We start from the raw sequence: 16,601 nt of genomic DNA on the forward strand, positions 1-16,601 counted from the left end.
TGAGATAATGACCAGATAATCTGTTTTTTAGTGATACTGGTTGAGGAATAAATATTGACCAGGACACCGGGAGAACTCCACAGCTCTTCTTCAAAATAGTGTCATGTATGCTGCTGCAGGCCTTAAAGGTGAAGCTAACTTTATTCAGTGCACTTTCTGTGAGGTGTTATATAGAGTAATGGTGGGTTAGAGTAAGAGTTCCATAGACTTTAACTTTCTGCCCGTGCAAAATTGGTGTTCGGTTCAGCTGCCCATTATAGGACTAGCATATATTTCCTTTCCATTGGTTTCAGTGTTTTACATAGAGAGTAACAGTACATTGGAGCATATTACATAGAGAATAATGATACATTGGAGCATATTACATAGAGAATAATGATACATTGGAGCATATTACATAGAGAATAATGACACATTGGAGCATATTACATAGAGAATAACAGTACATTGCAGCATATTTCATAGAGAATAACAATATATCGGAGCATATTGCATAGAGAGTAACAGTACATTAGAGCATATTACATATAGAGTAACGGTACATTGGAGCATATTACATAGAGAGTAATGCTACACCGGAGCATATTGCATAGAGAGTAAAGATACATTGGAGCATATTACATAGAGAGTAACAGTACATTGGATCATATTACATAGAGAGTAATGGTATATTGGAGCATATTACATAGAGAGTAATGGTACATTGTAACATATTACATAGAGAGTAATGTTACACTGGAGGTTATTACAGAGAGAGAAACAGTACATTGGTGCATATTACATAGAGAGTAACAGTACATTGGAGCATATTACATAGAGAGTAACGGTACATTGAAGCATATTACATAGAGAGTAATGGTACATTGTAACATATTACATAGAGAGTAATGTTACACTGGAGGTTATTACATAGAGAGTAACAGTACATTGGAGCATATTGCATAGAGAGTAACAGTACATTGGAGCATATTACATAGAGAGTAACGGTACATTGAAGCATATTACATAGAGAGTAATGGTACATTGGAGCATATTACATAGAGAGTAACAGTACATTGCAGCATATTACATAGAGAGTAATGGTATATTGGAGCATATTACATAGAGAGTAATGGTACATTGGAGCATATTACATAGAGAGTAATGGTACATTGGAGTATATTTCATAGAGAATAACAATACATTGGAGCATATTACATAGAGAGTAATGATACATTGGAGTTTATTAGATAGAGAATAACAGTACATTGGAGCATATTACAAAGAGAGTAACAGTACATTGGAGCATATTACATAGAGAGTAACAATACATTGGAGCATATTACATAGAGAATAACAGTACATTGCAGCATATTACATAGAGAGTAATGGTACATTGTAGCATATTACATAGAGATCAACAACACATTGGAGCATATTTCATAGAGAATAACAATACATCAGAGCATATTACGTAGAAAGTAATGGTACATTGGATCATATTACATAGAGAGTAACATTACACTGGAACATATTACATAGAGCGTAACAATACAATGCAGCATATTACATAGAGAATAACAATGCATTGGAGCATATTACATAGAGAGTAACAGTACACTGGAGCATATTACATAGAGAGTAACAGCACATTGCAGCATATTACGTAGAGAATAACAATACATTGGAGCATATTACATAGAGAGTTGGTGTGGGACTGGATTCACATACAGACCCGGTTAGGACAGCAGCTTTCCTCCCCTAAGGGATCTTAGTGAACCAGTTAGGTTTTTATCACAATCCAGTAGCTTCATGGTCACATTACTGATACCAGCCTTATATTTCCAGATTTAAAAAAAAATCTGAATTCTCAAACTGTCATGGTGAAATTTGAACTCACAAATTCAGGATTATTAGTCCAGTAACATAAGCACTACACTCAGGTCCACGCTATTAGCATGTTATGTAGAGCGTAACGGTGGGATGAAGTGTATTATATATGACAGTAATGTGGATTGGAATATGTTACATAGAGAGTAACGATGGGTTAGAATGTGTTGTGTGGAAGGTAAGGGTGGGTTAACGTGTAATAGTGTGTTGTGTAGTGAGTAAGGATGGGTTGGAGATTGTAAATGAGATCAGGGTTTGGTTAAAATGATGATCACAGACTAAAGTGAATGAATACTGTATGGAATGTGAGGATTCCTGAGCTGCTAGAATCATGGAATCATCTAAAGAAAAACTGATAACAGTCACGTTATAAGATGTAGAATGTTAGTTTAGATAGACGATGTGGAGTTTAGCTTTATCTATCTGTAAATAATCTGTCAAATGGTTCGGTCTTTAATCAAAAAAGCTTAGAGATGGTTTTGTTCCAAAGTGTAAATGTTTTATTAAGAAGTTACAATAAAGATGTTAAAATACAAGCGTACAATTATAACATACTAATAAGATGTGGGATACAACCTGGCAAAGTTTATCACCATACAAGGTTCTGAGGTACATTTCTCGAAGTTCCTTTAAATCACTTAAGCGGGTCTAGTTTCGCTCCGAGAACGTTCTAACATGGACGACTTACTTCTCAGTTTATATACGTTTATTAACACAGACAGTTCTACAGGGCCGTGTGCAAACATGAGGCCTCCCATCAATACCTTTCTCTGTCCAATGTTATCAGACATGTATTTCACTCCCTGGACATTCCAGGTAACAGAATACCTGACATCACTGCCTCCCTTATCATTAGTTGTTTCTGACTTATCAAGGACACCATGTTTACCCCAAAGCATCCTGTATTGTTAATACACTATGGCAAACTCCTTCCACCCTCCCTTAACTAATCTTATGCATATGAGATAAGAATGAGACAGGATGTCTCATTACTCAAGGGTGCATCATCTACACAAGGTTTACCAAAAGCCTGTTGATGCTAATATACAGAGAACAGAAAGCTTTGTGCAGAGGAAAAGCCTTTATAATGCTTTTCCTAACAAGGTTTGCAATATTATTCAGAAAGCTTGAATAATGCTTCTCTTACATTCCCTTCTGTTGAGCCTATATGGGAATACTTTAAGGCTCACATTCCTTAGTTCATGGCTCAGTGGCGCAGTACAACTATTTGCATATTCAGCTTTTTATACATTGAGGATTATCTGTACATTGAGCATTATGATACCAATTACAATAAGAACAGACCAGGTAATATGCTGTCTCCCACCATGCATGATTCCCAAGGGTAATTTGGGAATTAATGGTCTTTGCTTATCTTCCCCTTTTCAAAGTCAGCCTTACGTTGTTCATATACATTGTCAGTCTTTCAATATTAGGGTTTTTAAATTGCAGAAGTAATCTAAGAAAATGGTTTACTTTACTACTCATCAGTCTTAATCTCCAACAGTCCCTGGTGACTCTGCAGGGCCTTATCTAATCTTCTCATCTTGTTAGCGTCACATTCCGATCTCAAGCCGTTTGCTCTTCTGGTTTAAGTTTCATTTGGTTAATATTACACATCATCATACAGACAAAGAAAATCATAATACATTGTACAGAAAACTACAGTATACCATATTATCAAGAAATCATAGACTTAAAAGATTCTCCAGCTCTACTTTTACCAATATCTATCCTGCGGATAATTCTTGCTAAGTATTATTTCTCCCTAGCCCTCAGTTGTCCCAATTTCATTGTTAACTCGATGGAACCCAACCCTGAATTTTGGAAATCCAAATTTATATGTCCCTCTGATAGGTACCAGTGTGTTTAATTCCATCCTGGTTTTTTCCTTAATTAGTCGATTTCTCAATGGAGCATGTGTCGGTGCCTTGGTTAAAAGGTTTTCTCACTCTCCTGAACCACATTAACCATTTCATGTCCTACTGCTGTCAAGTAACTGAGCGTGTCTGCGACCTGTTATTCAGTGTATCTTCATCATGCAGTTCCACATACTGGTTGCCTCACCTGCAACATATTTGCACAAGATCATGCCACACATGACATCAGATACAAGCCATTCCTGCGCTTTCAGGCTATCATCAAAAGATCAGGGGGGGTCTGGAGGTCTTTGCTTCTCTCTCCTGCATGGTCCCAATGTCCTGGTAGTGGCCAGGCTATTAAAAACAGTTTTCTCATTGTTCAGTATAGGCAAGGACACAAACATTTCCAAGCGAAAACTTTCAATTAACTATTCTCAACTACACTTTCCTGACTTTCACTAGATTGTACATTGATACCAGATTGATATATTTTGGTGAATCATGCCCAGGTGATTTACTCATGGATACACTCACACATCTTTCCCTAACCACTTTGGATTGGTTCCAATTGACCCATAATCACCTAAGAAAATGACTTTAGAAAAATTCCCATCTGGTGGTGTAATTTTCCTGTTTCGATCTTATATTCTCAATCACTTCCTCTCATCCAATTTTACACATCCCATTGTATTACCATTTCATCTCATTGATGAGTCCTGGAGGAACTTTATTGTCCAATAAACTATTTACAGTTTGCTCCAATATCTCAATACATTTTTTCATTTATTTTATTTAAACTCTTCTTGGACTGCTTTTTATTTCCTGAAATACCCTCCTATATTGAGCTGAGTCCATTTTATCATTTCAAAATTATTCCAATACAGCAGTATTGTTGGACTGACAGGACATGTCAATGTTCAATTTTATTACCCCAAAAAAACTTTCTTCCTTGATACACAGCATTGGGCAGGAACCACTTAGACTGAACTCCTTTTTTAAAATAAAATTTGATTGTCCCCTTAAACTTCATGTACATTTTCTCTTCTCAGTGCTTGGACAGCAACTCATATCAATTTACCTTCTCAATTTCAATTTCATAAACAAGTTATGCCCAGGCTTGGTGGTTTTACAGTAGAGATAGAAGTGGCTTGTAATTACTTTTGGAAGTAACTCCCATATCTTCCCGGCGCCCCCTCCCCCCTCCCCCCTCCCTGCCCATCGAGCACTCTGTCTCAGAAGATAACAAATAACCCTGAATGAGTTAAAGCCGAGCCTTTGAGAAGCAAAGTCTTAGTCCAAATCGTCACCACGCTGTGACATTTAATATCTGCTGATGTCTGCAGGTAAGGTCTTAAATTCTTAATACCACTGGATCTCTGCCTGCATCAACACTTCTCCAGCAAAGGTTGCTCCGTGATTTTGTGAAGTCACTTTTATGTCAAAGAGCTACTCTCGGTAATCCTGCACCATCAACACTCACACGGTCCCGAAAACCATGGTCCCCTGTTTTAAAAGGAAAGATAAACAGAAAATCCATTGTTTCTCTTCTTGAGAGCCCAAGGGGTTAATTTGTCAGTTTATGATTTCCTTCTATCACCGTGGGGAAATATCCACTTAAATTAAGAAACTTAAAAATGTAATATGCTTGACTAAAGCACTGCGACAATAGCACTAAGTTTCAAAGAATAATCCCTTTGACCGTAACAAATCCAGAAAAACAAATCCAGAAAAACATGTGAGAGGCTGCCTAGCTTCTCTGCCTTATCTCCGAAGGTTTCTCACTCTCGCTCTCTCTTCCTCTTGGAGCTGGCAGCCAGCAGCCTGTTTGAAATTAACCCTTTCTATCCCACATACAGATGTACATAGGACGGCTGAATTTGGAATTTCCAACTCCAAGTCCTTCTCTTTGTGTTTTTAATGGTTTTCATCTATTCCCTCAGCTATGGAGGGTTCAGAATGTTCGAACACCCCTTCATCGTTCCATATTAAATGTAAAAGCTCATCCTACTCATAGTCTAGGAATGATGTAAGGAATCTTACAACACCAGGTTATAGTCCAACAGTTTTATTTGAAAACTGTTGGACTATAACCAGGTATGGTTATTGGAATGTCCAGGTAGAGGCAGTCTCGTCCTCCTCAACTTGCTCATCATCGTCGTCCATAAACCATAAAAGGAGTATAGGAACGATGGAATGTACCTTTCCAATATCATGTCACTGCCATGTAACCACCTATCCCTTTGATTGGCTTGAATCTTGTACACGTTACTGCTCAATTTGTCTATTATCGAGAAGGGTCCTTCGAACCTCTTTGCCCGCTTTCCTGTGACATTGTTCAGTTTCACCATCATCTCGTCCCCCACTTTAATAGAGTCCAGGAGAAATATATCCCACTAAAAAGCAGGAACAAACGAGCCAGTAATAACTCACCATGGATGAATAAAGAAATAAGGGCAAAATTGAAACTAAAGAAAAAGGCATACACTAAGAACATAGACAATAAAGGAGAGGATGAGAAAAGGGAATATGAAAATGTTAGGAAAGAAGTTAAAAAAAACAATGAGAAAGACGAAGAGAAACTACGAAATTAAATATAAAAAGAAACAGTAAAGTATTCTACAGACACATAAATAACAAAAGAAAAATCAGGATAGGGATAGGGTCACTAAGGGATTCACACGATAAACTCACAGGTAATGACAGCGAAATGGCAGAAATATTAAATAATTACTTTGCCTCAGTATTTACCAGGCAGTACCTAACATGGCAGCATGACAATAGAAGAAGAGATCAAAAAAGATATAAAGACATTTAAGATAGAAAGGGGGAGATAATTGATAAACTAATCAAACTTAGAGAGAATAAAACCCCTGGTCTGGATGGATTGCATCCATGCATATTAAAAGAAGTTAGGGAAGAGAGAGCAGAGGCACTATTATATATATATATATAAAATTCATTAGAAAAGGGAATAGTGCCAGAGGACTGGCGGACAGTTAATGTGATTCCTATATTTAAAAAGGGAGATAGAACCAGTCCAGGGAACTATAGTTCAATTAGCTTAACGTCAGTGGTAGGAAAAATAATGGAATCCTTACTCAAAGATGTAATAGAAAAACATCTAGAAACCAAAAATATAATTTCAGAAGGGAAGGTCATGCTTGACCAACCTTACTGAATTCTTTGAAGAAGTAACAGAAAGAGTAGACAAGGGCAATGTAGTGGATGTAATATATTTGGATTTTCAAAAGGCCTTTGCTAAAGTACCACATAGTAGACTCATGACTAAGGTCAGAGCATGTGGAGTCAGGGGAAGAGTAGCAGAATGGATAGCAAGTTGGCTACGAAACAGAAAAGAGAGAGTCGGGGTTAAAGGCAGTTACTTAGACTGGCAAAAGGTAGGAAGTGGTGTTCCACAAGGATCAGTGCTGGGACCACTGTCGTTCACAATTTACATCAATGATTTAGACTCGGGAATCAGAATTAAGGTGTACTTAAATTCCACTCTATCCATTGGCCACAATAATAAGTGCCAGAACAAGTTTGGCCCTTATGTTAAGGGTCTTGAATTACATAGTATTACATTAAATGTACAGCACAGAAACAGGCCATTCGGCCCAACTGGTCCATGCCGGTGTTTATGCTTCACATGAGCCTCCTCCCACCCTGCTTCATCTCACCCTATCAGCATATCCTTCTATTCCTTCCTCCCTCATGTGTTTATCTAACTTCCCCTTAAATGTATCTATGCTGTTTGCCTCAACTACTCGTGGTAGTGAGTTCCACATTCTAACCACTCTCAGGGTAAAGAAGTTTCTCCTGAATTCCCTATTGGATTTATTAATGACTATTTTATATTTATGGACCCTAGTTCTGGTCACCCCCACAAGTGGAACCATCTTCTCTCCGTCTACCCTATCAAACCCTTTCATAATCTTAAAGACCTCTATCAGGTCACTCCTCAGTCTTCTCTTTTCTAGAGAAAAGAGCCCCAGCCTGCTCAATCTTTCCTGAGAGGTATAACCTCTCAAATCTGATATCATCCCAGTAAATTTTTTTGTACCTTCTCCAATGTCTCTATATCCTTTTTATAATATGGAGACCAGAACTGTTTACAGTACTCCAGGTGTGGTCGAACCAAGGTTCCATGCAAGTTAAATGTAGCTTCTTTGCTCTTCAATTCTATCCCTTTAGAAATGAACCCCAATGCTTGGCTTGGTTTTTTTATGGCCTTATTAACCTGTGTCACTACTTTTAATGATTTGTGTATCTGTACCCCCAGATCCCTCTGCTCCTCTACCCCATTTAGACTTATTATCCAAGCAGTATGTGGCCTCCTCATTCTTCCTACCAAAAGGTAATACCTCACATTTATCTATATTGAAATCAATTTGCCAATTACACGACCATTCTGCAAGTTTATTAATGTCTTTCTGTATTTTGTCGCAGAGCTCCTCGGTATTAGCTATACGACAATTTGGTGTTTCCCGCAAATTTTGTCCTGGCACTTATTATTGTGGCCAATGGATAGAGTGGAATTTAAGTACACCTGTTGTAAATGAGCGTGTAACTGCTCCATATATGCGTCCATGGTCACACTCTTGTGCTGAGGTCCGGAGAGGGTGCCGCCTCGCCAAAGCTCTGGCAACCGCATCCGGCATCCAGTCATGACCTCGAACGGGAGTCCAGGAGGGGGGACCCCGAATGGCCATCAATATGAGCGGCAATACAACATCCCAAGTCTTACCAGCCTTTCCCACTGCCTTGATAACTCGCTGCTTAAGGGTACAATCATACGCTCGACCATCCCAGCTACCTGAGGGTAAAATGGAATGTGAAATTTTTGCCTGATTCCTGGGAACTTTAGTTTCTCCTTCATGACCTGACCAGTGGAATGAGTCCCTTGATTGGACTCAATTGTATTTGGCCGTCCACAGCGAGCGAAAATATGCTCAATACGTACCTTTGCAGTTTGTGTAGCAGTGGCTTGTCTCTCAGGGAGAGCCTCACCCCATTTAGAAAAGCAGTCAATTATAACCAAGACGTACTCTTTACTCTTCTGAGTCCTCTGAAATGGGTCAATGTAATCAATCTGCAAATTTCTCCACGGGCCATCGGATGCTGGGACATGGTTAAGGGGCATGTTAACTCTGGGCTGGGGTCATACCACACGTAAGGCAGTCATTAATAATGGCATTCACGGTCCGATCCACACAAGGCCACCACATCTGCTGTATTAGCCTTTGGACGAGGCTTCAGGTGCCCACTAGAGGTATGGGCCCATTGGACCACCTCATTACAAAGTGACTGCGGGACTTCCCATTTGCTCTGATAAAACAAGAAGTTATTCTGTACTGTAAAATCACCTCTTCTGTTAAAGGCATCTTTGGGCCATGAGCCCTCACCTTTGATGGCCACCTGGACGGATTTAATCGAAGGGTCCTCGTCCTGTATCCCTATAAGATCTAAAGGGGGTGTTTCACTCTGAACTTCATTGATCTGGCCCTAGAAAAGCAATGGATGGTTCTAGGACAATCTCAAATTTTCTGGCTAGCTGATCTGCCTTACCATTTCATAATGATATTATGGACTGTCCGAATGAGTTCACAGTGTAGGGCTGTAGGAACTACAAAAATCATTGTTTTTATCAAGGGACAATTAATCTTTTTGTACAGTGACTGCCCTTTCCACTCAGAAAGCTGTGACTTAGCAGATTGCAATGCTGGAAGCTCAAAAGGTGTCAGACTAACTTCATAAAAAAACTAGTGCAGCAGGTAGTTAACTTGTCAAAATCTTAGGGGTTGGGGGAGGAGTCAATCACAATAGCAGGTCTCAGACTTACAGTATCCACACCATTCACCTGACGAAGGAGGAAGCCTCCGAAAGCTTGTGGAATTTAAAATAAATTTGTTGGACTATAACTTGGTGTTGTAAAATAGTTTACAATTGTCAACCCCAGTCCATCACCGGCATCTCCACATCACAGTTTTTAAGCAAGTACAGAATCAGGGAAAGGAAGGGGGGGGGGTAGGAAAGAACAAAAGGGAAGGAGGGCAGGAGTGATTAAATGACAAAAGGGATGATGGTGCAAGGCAAGGAGAGCGGTAATGGGACAGGTTAAGAAACAAAAGACGGGCCTAGAGGAGCTGTAAATGGCAACATCAGAACCATTACCAGCACCTGCTGTCCGAAAAAATGGGAGCAGTGGTTATGATCTGAAGTTATTGAACAATGTTGGGTCTGGAAGGTTGTAAAGTGCTTAATCGAAAGATGAGGGGCTGTTCCTCGAGCTTCCGTTGAGCTTCATTGTTCAGAGTGGGAGTGGGACGAGGAATTAAATTGACAAGCGACCGACAGGTCAGGGTCACACTTGCGGACTGAGTGGAAGAGTTCAGCAAAGTGATCACCCAGTCTACATTTCATCTCCCCAGTGTAAAGGAGACCGCATTGTGAGAAAGGGTTTTTTATGTAACTCTTCCACAGCCTTTGTCTGCTGTGAAATGACTGATATTAACCTCTCCTCCTTCTTCTGTGCTTTATCTTTCCGCATTTTATTCTCAGCCTCACGCAAAGTCTGACAATTTTTAACTAATAAAGCACAAGTTCCTAGTTTCTCCTGACTATATTTCTTTGTTTTATCCACCGGAGTTTTTATTGGCTTTCCTTCCATCTTCTTGCAACTATCAATCTCATCTGCCATGGCTAAACATACTCCCTCTTTTTATTTTTTTTTCAAAATCTTGAGTCCGTGCAAGGATATAATCTCTCACCACAGTACAGCCCCGGACTATTACACAGGTCTCTCACGACCCAAAACTCGTAATCCCTACTTTGTCCATTAACAGGAACAATAATCCAAACACATATACTTTGATCAAAACGACACCTCATTGCCCCACGTTGGAGGGCCAAAATGTGAGTAACTGTTAAATGGCTCGGTCTTTAATCAAAAAGGCTTGGGGGCGTTTTTGTTCCAAAGTGTAAAGGTTTTATTAAGAAGTTACATTAAGTAGTAAAGATGTTACAATACAAGAGTACAATTGTAACATACTAATAACACATTGGGATACAACCTGGCAAAGTTTATCATCATACAAGGTTCTGAGGTGCACTTCTCGAAGGTCCTTTAAATCACTTGAGCGAGTCTAGTTTCGCTCCTCGAATGTTCTAACATGAACGATCTACTTCTCAGTTTACATACGTTTATTAACACAGACAGTTCTACAGGACCATGTGCAAACATGAGGCCTCCCATCAACACCTTTCTCTGTCTAATGCTATCAGACATGTGTTTCACTCCCTGGACATTCCAGGTAACAGAATACCTGACATCACTGCCTCCTTTATCATTAGTTGTCTCCGACTTATCAAAGACACCATGTTTACCCCAAAGCATCCTGTATTGTTACTACACTATGGCAAACTCCTTCCACCCTCCCTTAACTCATCTTTTGCGCATGAGATAAGAATGAAACAGGATGTCTCATTACTCAAGGGTGCATCATCTACACAAGGTTTACCAAAAGCCTGTTGATGCTAATATACAGAGAACAGAAAGCTTTGTGCAGAGGAAAAGCCTTTATAATGCTTTTCCTAACAAGGTTAGCAATATTATTCAGAAAGCTTGAATAATGCTTCTCTTACACAATCTTTGCAGAATGGGAGCAGGACGAAGTTTGCAGAACCTTCTGTAAGGAGATTAATGATATTGGTGAAGGGGATTGTAATGGTTTGTGGAAGAAGGGGCTTGGTGGGTCACTGACTCCTTCTCCATACTAAGATTCTCCATAAACCTGTCGTGTCAGGAACAGGAAGTGTTGGCTGGGAGATACCAATCATGCTCCTAAACTGGAACTGGCCCAGTTTGTTGACTAATCATATTTCATGGTCACTATAAAGACAGGGCAGTGAATTCCAGAGAATGGATTACATCCGAACATACGGACATACAAAATTGACGGGCAGTAAAAGACCAGCTGGTCCATCAAACCTACCCCACACCATGGTGGCTGGAGCATCGTGACTAAACACTTCCCCCAACCCCTGCCCCTTCCCCCCGCTCCGCCCCCACCCACCCCGTCCCCTCCGCCCCGCCCCTTCTCCCCCACCCCACCCCACCCCCTGTCCTGCCCCTTCCCCCCGCTCCGCCCCCACCCGCCCCGTCCCCTCTGCCCCGCCCCTTCTCCCCCACCCCACCCCACCCCCTGTCCTGCCCCTTCCCCCGCTCCGCCCCCACCTGCCCCGTCCCCTCCGCTCCGCCCCTTCCCCCCCACCCCTCCCCCTGTCCTGCCCCTTCCCCCCGCTCCGCCCCCACCCGCCCCGTCCCCTCCGCCCTGCCCCTTCCCTCCCCTCCCCCACCCTGTCCTATCCCCCTGCCTTGCCCCTTCCCCCTGCTCCGCCCTTCCCCTGCTCTGCCCCCTCCCCCCACTCTGCCCCCTCCCCCCACTCTGCCCTTCCCTCTGCCTTGCCCCTTCCCCCCTGCTCCACCCCCTCCCCCACCCTGCCCCTTCCCCTTGCTCTGCCCTCCCCCTGCCCTGCCCCTTCCCCCCACTCCGCCCCCTCCCCCTCCCCCTCCCTCCTCTGCAGCCTTATATTCATTGAGAATTCAATGAGATTCATTCATGTCATTTGCTATTTGTGGGACCTGGCCATGTGCAGATTGGCTGGCACATTTGCCCAAATAACAACACTTCAAAATGTAATTCATTGGCTGTGAAGCCCTTTGGGACATCCCAAAAACCTGAAAGGCGCTATATAAATGCAAGTTCTTTTTTTCCTGCCCCAAAACATTTTAAAGGGACCATTTCAGATAATGTGTTCAATTCTAGTCACTATGGGGTGTGTCACATGCCACATCTAACTCAGGAGTGTCCCTGAATACTCTCTGAAGATGACTCCTACAATACTGATTGAAGCATACAGAGAATAATCTGCTTTATTCCTGATAGTTTGTGTATTTAGGGTACTGCATGTCCACTTGGCTCAGTGGTAGCACTCTTGCCTGTGAGTCAAGAAATTATGGGTTCAAGCCCCACTCCAGAACCTGAGCACATAACCTAGGCTGACACTTTGGTACAGTACTGAGGGGGTGCTGCACTGTCAGAGGTGCTGTCTTTAAGATGCAACATTAAACTGAAGACCCATCTGCCCTCTCAGATGGATGTAAAAGATCCCATAGCACCATTTCAAAGAAGAGCACAGGAGTTCTCCCCGGTGTCCTGGACAATATTTATCCCTCAACCAACAGCACCAAAACAGATTGACTGGTCATTTATCTCGTATGCTGCTTGTGGGACCTTGCTATGCGCAAATTGGCTGCCACGTTTCCTACTTCCCTGTTGTTTTGTAGGCAAACATGGCAGCCAATTTGTGAAGCGCTTTGGGGCGTCTAGTGGAAGTGAAAGCTGCTATATCTTTCTTTAACTTGCCCGGCACATTTGAATAAACGGCTCTTTTGATGGTAACTCTGTCACTGGATCACCGTGTCACTGTGTCACTGTGTCACTGACTCACTGAGTCACCGAGTCACTGAGTCACCGTGTCACCGTGTCACTGACTCACCGTGTCACCGTGTCACTGAGTCACCGTGTCACCGTGTCACTGAGTCACCGTGTCACTGGGTCACCGTGTCACCGTGTCACTGGGTCACTGGGTCACTGGGTCACCGTGTCACCGTGTCACTGTGTCACCGTGTCACTGGGTCACCGGGTCACCGGGTCACCGGGTCACCGTGTCACCGTGTCACTGGGTCACCGAGTCACCGGGTCACCGTGTCACTGTGTCACTGGGTCACCGGGTCACTGGGTCACCGTGTCACTGGGTCACCGAGTCACCGTGTCACCGTGTCACCGTGTCACTGTGTCACTGTGTCACCGGGTCACTGGGTCACCGTGTCACTGTGTCTCCCTTTACTCTGCAGTCCTCCAGTTCGGATTCATCACCATCTTTGTTGCTGCCTGCCCATTGGCTCCTTTATTTGCCCTTCTCAATAATTGGATAGAAATCCGCCTGGACGCCAACAAGTTTGTGTGTGAATACCGGCGGCCTGTTGTGGAGCGAACTCAGGAGATCGGAATCTGGTTCAACATCCTGGAAGCCATCACCACCATAGCTGTAATCAGTAATGTGAGTATATCAGCACCTGTGTATCAGTCTACTTTGCCATATCCTTAATTTGCCATAAGGGGAAGCTAGAAGCACATGAGGGAGAAAGGAATAGGGTTAAATGAAATAGGGAGGGAGGAGGCTCGTGTGGAGCATAAACACCGGCATAGACCTGTTGGGTTGATTGGCCTGTTTCTGGGCTGTAAATTCTATGTAATACTGGAAAGCCCAAACTTTGAATATTCCCATTGCTGATATTCTCTTTATTCACTGTGTAATATGCGCTACTGTTAACTGCTCATTTGCCCCTCAGTAGTTTATTGGATGTGTGGTGCTAGTGAGCCACGCAGAGCAGAAAATCCCAGGTATGATCTGTGGCCTGTGTATTAGCTGATCTCAGCTAGGCAACAGTAGGGATGCTGCAATTAGCCACAGGGGCCCAGAGCAAGAGAGTAAAAAAAACATCAGCCAAGGCTCCCAGTTCTGATCACAACTCAGTGACCTGTGCTAGAAAGTGTCTGTATGGAGACATTGGTTGAGGACATGATTAAGCTCAGCTGTGATGTCCCCAGTGACCAAATGACCTGGAAACATGGACTGTTTATTAATTCGTTCATGGGATGTGGGCGTCGCTGGCGAGGCCGGCATTTAGGTGGTGGTGAGCCGCCGCCTTGAACCGCTGCAGTCCGTGTGGTGAAAGTTCTGCACAGTGCTGTCAGGTAGGGAGTTCCAGGATTTTGACCCAGCGACGATGAAGGAACAGCGATATATTTCCAAGTCTGGATGGTGTGTGACTTGGAGGGGAACGTGCAGGTGGTGTTGTTCCCATGCGCCCACTGCCCTTGTCCTTCTAGGTGGTAGAGGTCGCGGGTTTGGGAGGTGCTGTCGAAGATGAAGGGAGTGAATGTTTAGGGTGCTGGATGGGGTGCCAATCAAGCGGGCTGCTTTATCCTGGATGGTGTCAAGCTTCTTTGGTGTTGTTGGAGCTGCACTCATCCAGGCAAGTGGAGAGTATTCCATCACACTCCTGACTTGTGCCTTGTAGATGGCGGAAAGGCTTTGGGGAGTCAGGAGGTGAGTCACTTGCCGCAGAATACCCAGCCTCTGACCTGCTCTCGTAGCCACAGTATTTATGTGGCTGGTCCAGTTAAGTTTCTGGTCAATGGTGACCCCCAGGATGTTGATGGTGGGGGATTCAGCGATGGTAATGCTGTTGAATGTCATGGGGAGGTGGTTAGACTCTCTCTTGTTGGAGATGGTCATTGCCTGGCACTTGTCTGGCACAAATGTTACTTGCTACTTATCAGCCCAAGCCTGGATGTTGTCCAGGTCTTGCTGCATGCGGGCATGGACTGCTTCATTATCTGAGGGATTGCGCATGGAATTGAACACTGTGCAATCATCAGCGAACATCCCCATTTCTGACCTTATGATGGAGGGAAGGTCATTGATGAAGCAGCTGAAGATGGTTGGGCCTAGGACACTGCCCTGAGGAACTCCTGCAGCAATGCCCTGGGGCTGAGATGTTTGGCCTCCAACAACCACTACCATCTTCCTTTGTACTAGGTATGACTCCAGCCACTGGAGAGTTTTCCCCCGATTCCCACTGTAAACATGGACTGTAAACATGGACTGTCAAGGCTCACACACAAACAACCATTTGAATGAGGTACTGGAGATTGGCTCTGACTGCATTGATTTTGGCCGACTACCAAACTCGACCTCTTGAATTTAGATAGCTTGGACCTAAATCTTATTAAGTTTTCTGTCGCAACACATCGACATGAAGTGGATACTGTGGCTTCTACCTTGGGCCGTGTAGACGGTTATGCAGACGCCCCACAGAGGCATCTCCTGCTGCAGTGTCACTACTTGAATTGGAATAACAACTTAGCGATTGTATCAGTATCTGGATGATACAGAGACGAAGACACCCAATGGGCTGCAGCCAATTCCATGGCTCGTTTCGACTGGATCAAGAAAAAAGATTAGTTGATTCCAAATTAATTCTACATTTGACGTGAGGAAAAATCTCAATTTCCAGGAACCCAAAGCTCAGCCCTTCTAGGAACCGGCTGCCTAATGTTGACTTGGTATCTTTGTGCCCTTTCCTGGCCTGGCCTAGACTGGACTGGCCTAGACTGAACTGACCTAGGCCAAATATTTGTACCTGCCTGTGGATGAATAGTACAAGGAGCATGATGCTAAATGTGGAGCCATCTGCTCTTGAAATGCACTGATGGCAGGCCATTGGTTACCTGCAAAGATTAGTCGAGATAAATGTCACTACTTCATTAAAAAATTTGTCTGCCGGTTCCCTCTCCTCAGGAAACTGTCCTCCTCCTCCTCTTCAATTCTGCTGTCATTACTCCCTCCTCAAAAAACCCACCCTTGACCTCTCCAATCAGATTTCCACCTCTGTCACAGTACTGAAACGGCCCTTATCAAAGTCACAAATGACATCCTATGTGACTGTGACTGAGGTAAACTATCCCTCCTCATCCTTCTCAACCTGTCTGCAGCCTTTGAAACGGTCAACTACACCATCCTCCTCCAGCCCCTCTCCTCCATTGTCCAGCTGGCTGGACTGCACTCACCTGGTTCCATTCTTATCTATCTGGTCGTAGCCGGAGAATCACCTGCAATGGCTTCTCTTCCCGCTCCCGCACCGTTAGCTCTAGAGTCCCCCAAGGATCCTTGGCCTCCTCCTTTTCCTCATCTACATGCTGCCACTCAGCAACATCATCCGAAATCACAAGGTCATGT

The 16,601-nt window shown here is 43.2% G+C and overlaps 1 protein-coding gene across 3 annotated transcripts in view; it reads left to right on the forward strand.

The window, feature by feature from the left end:
* LOC137331673 (anoctamin-7-like) overlaps positions 1-16,601 on the forward strand; it is a 233,687-nt gene that overhangs the window by 182,478 nt on the left and 34,608 nt on the right. For all 3 annotated transcript variants that reach the window (XM_067995621.1, XM_067995623.1, XM_067995622.1), the window contains one exon: positions 13,651-13,856. In XM_067995621.1, the coding sequence (XP_067851722.1) occupies positions 13,651-13,856 (206 nt within the window). The remainder of the gene's footprint in view (positions 1-13,650; positions 13,857-16,601) is intronic.

Source organism: Heptranchias perlo, chromosome 13 (genome assembly GCF_035084215.1).
Source record: "Heptranchias perlo isolate sHepPer1 chromosome 13, sHepPer1.hap1, whole genome shotgun sequence".
Classification (NCBI taxonomy): Eukaryota; Metazoa; Chordata; class Chondrichthyes; order Hexanchiformes; family Hexanchidae; genus Heptranchias; species Heptranchias perlo.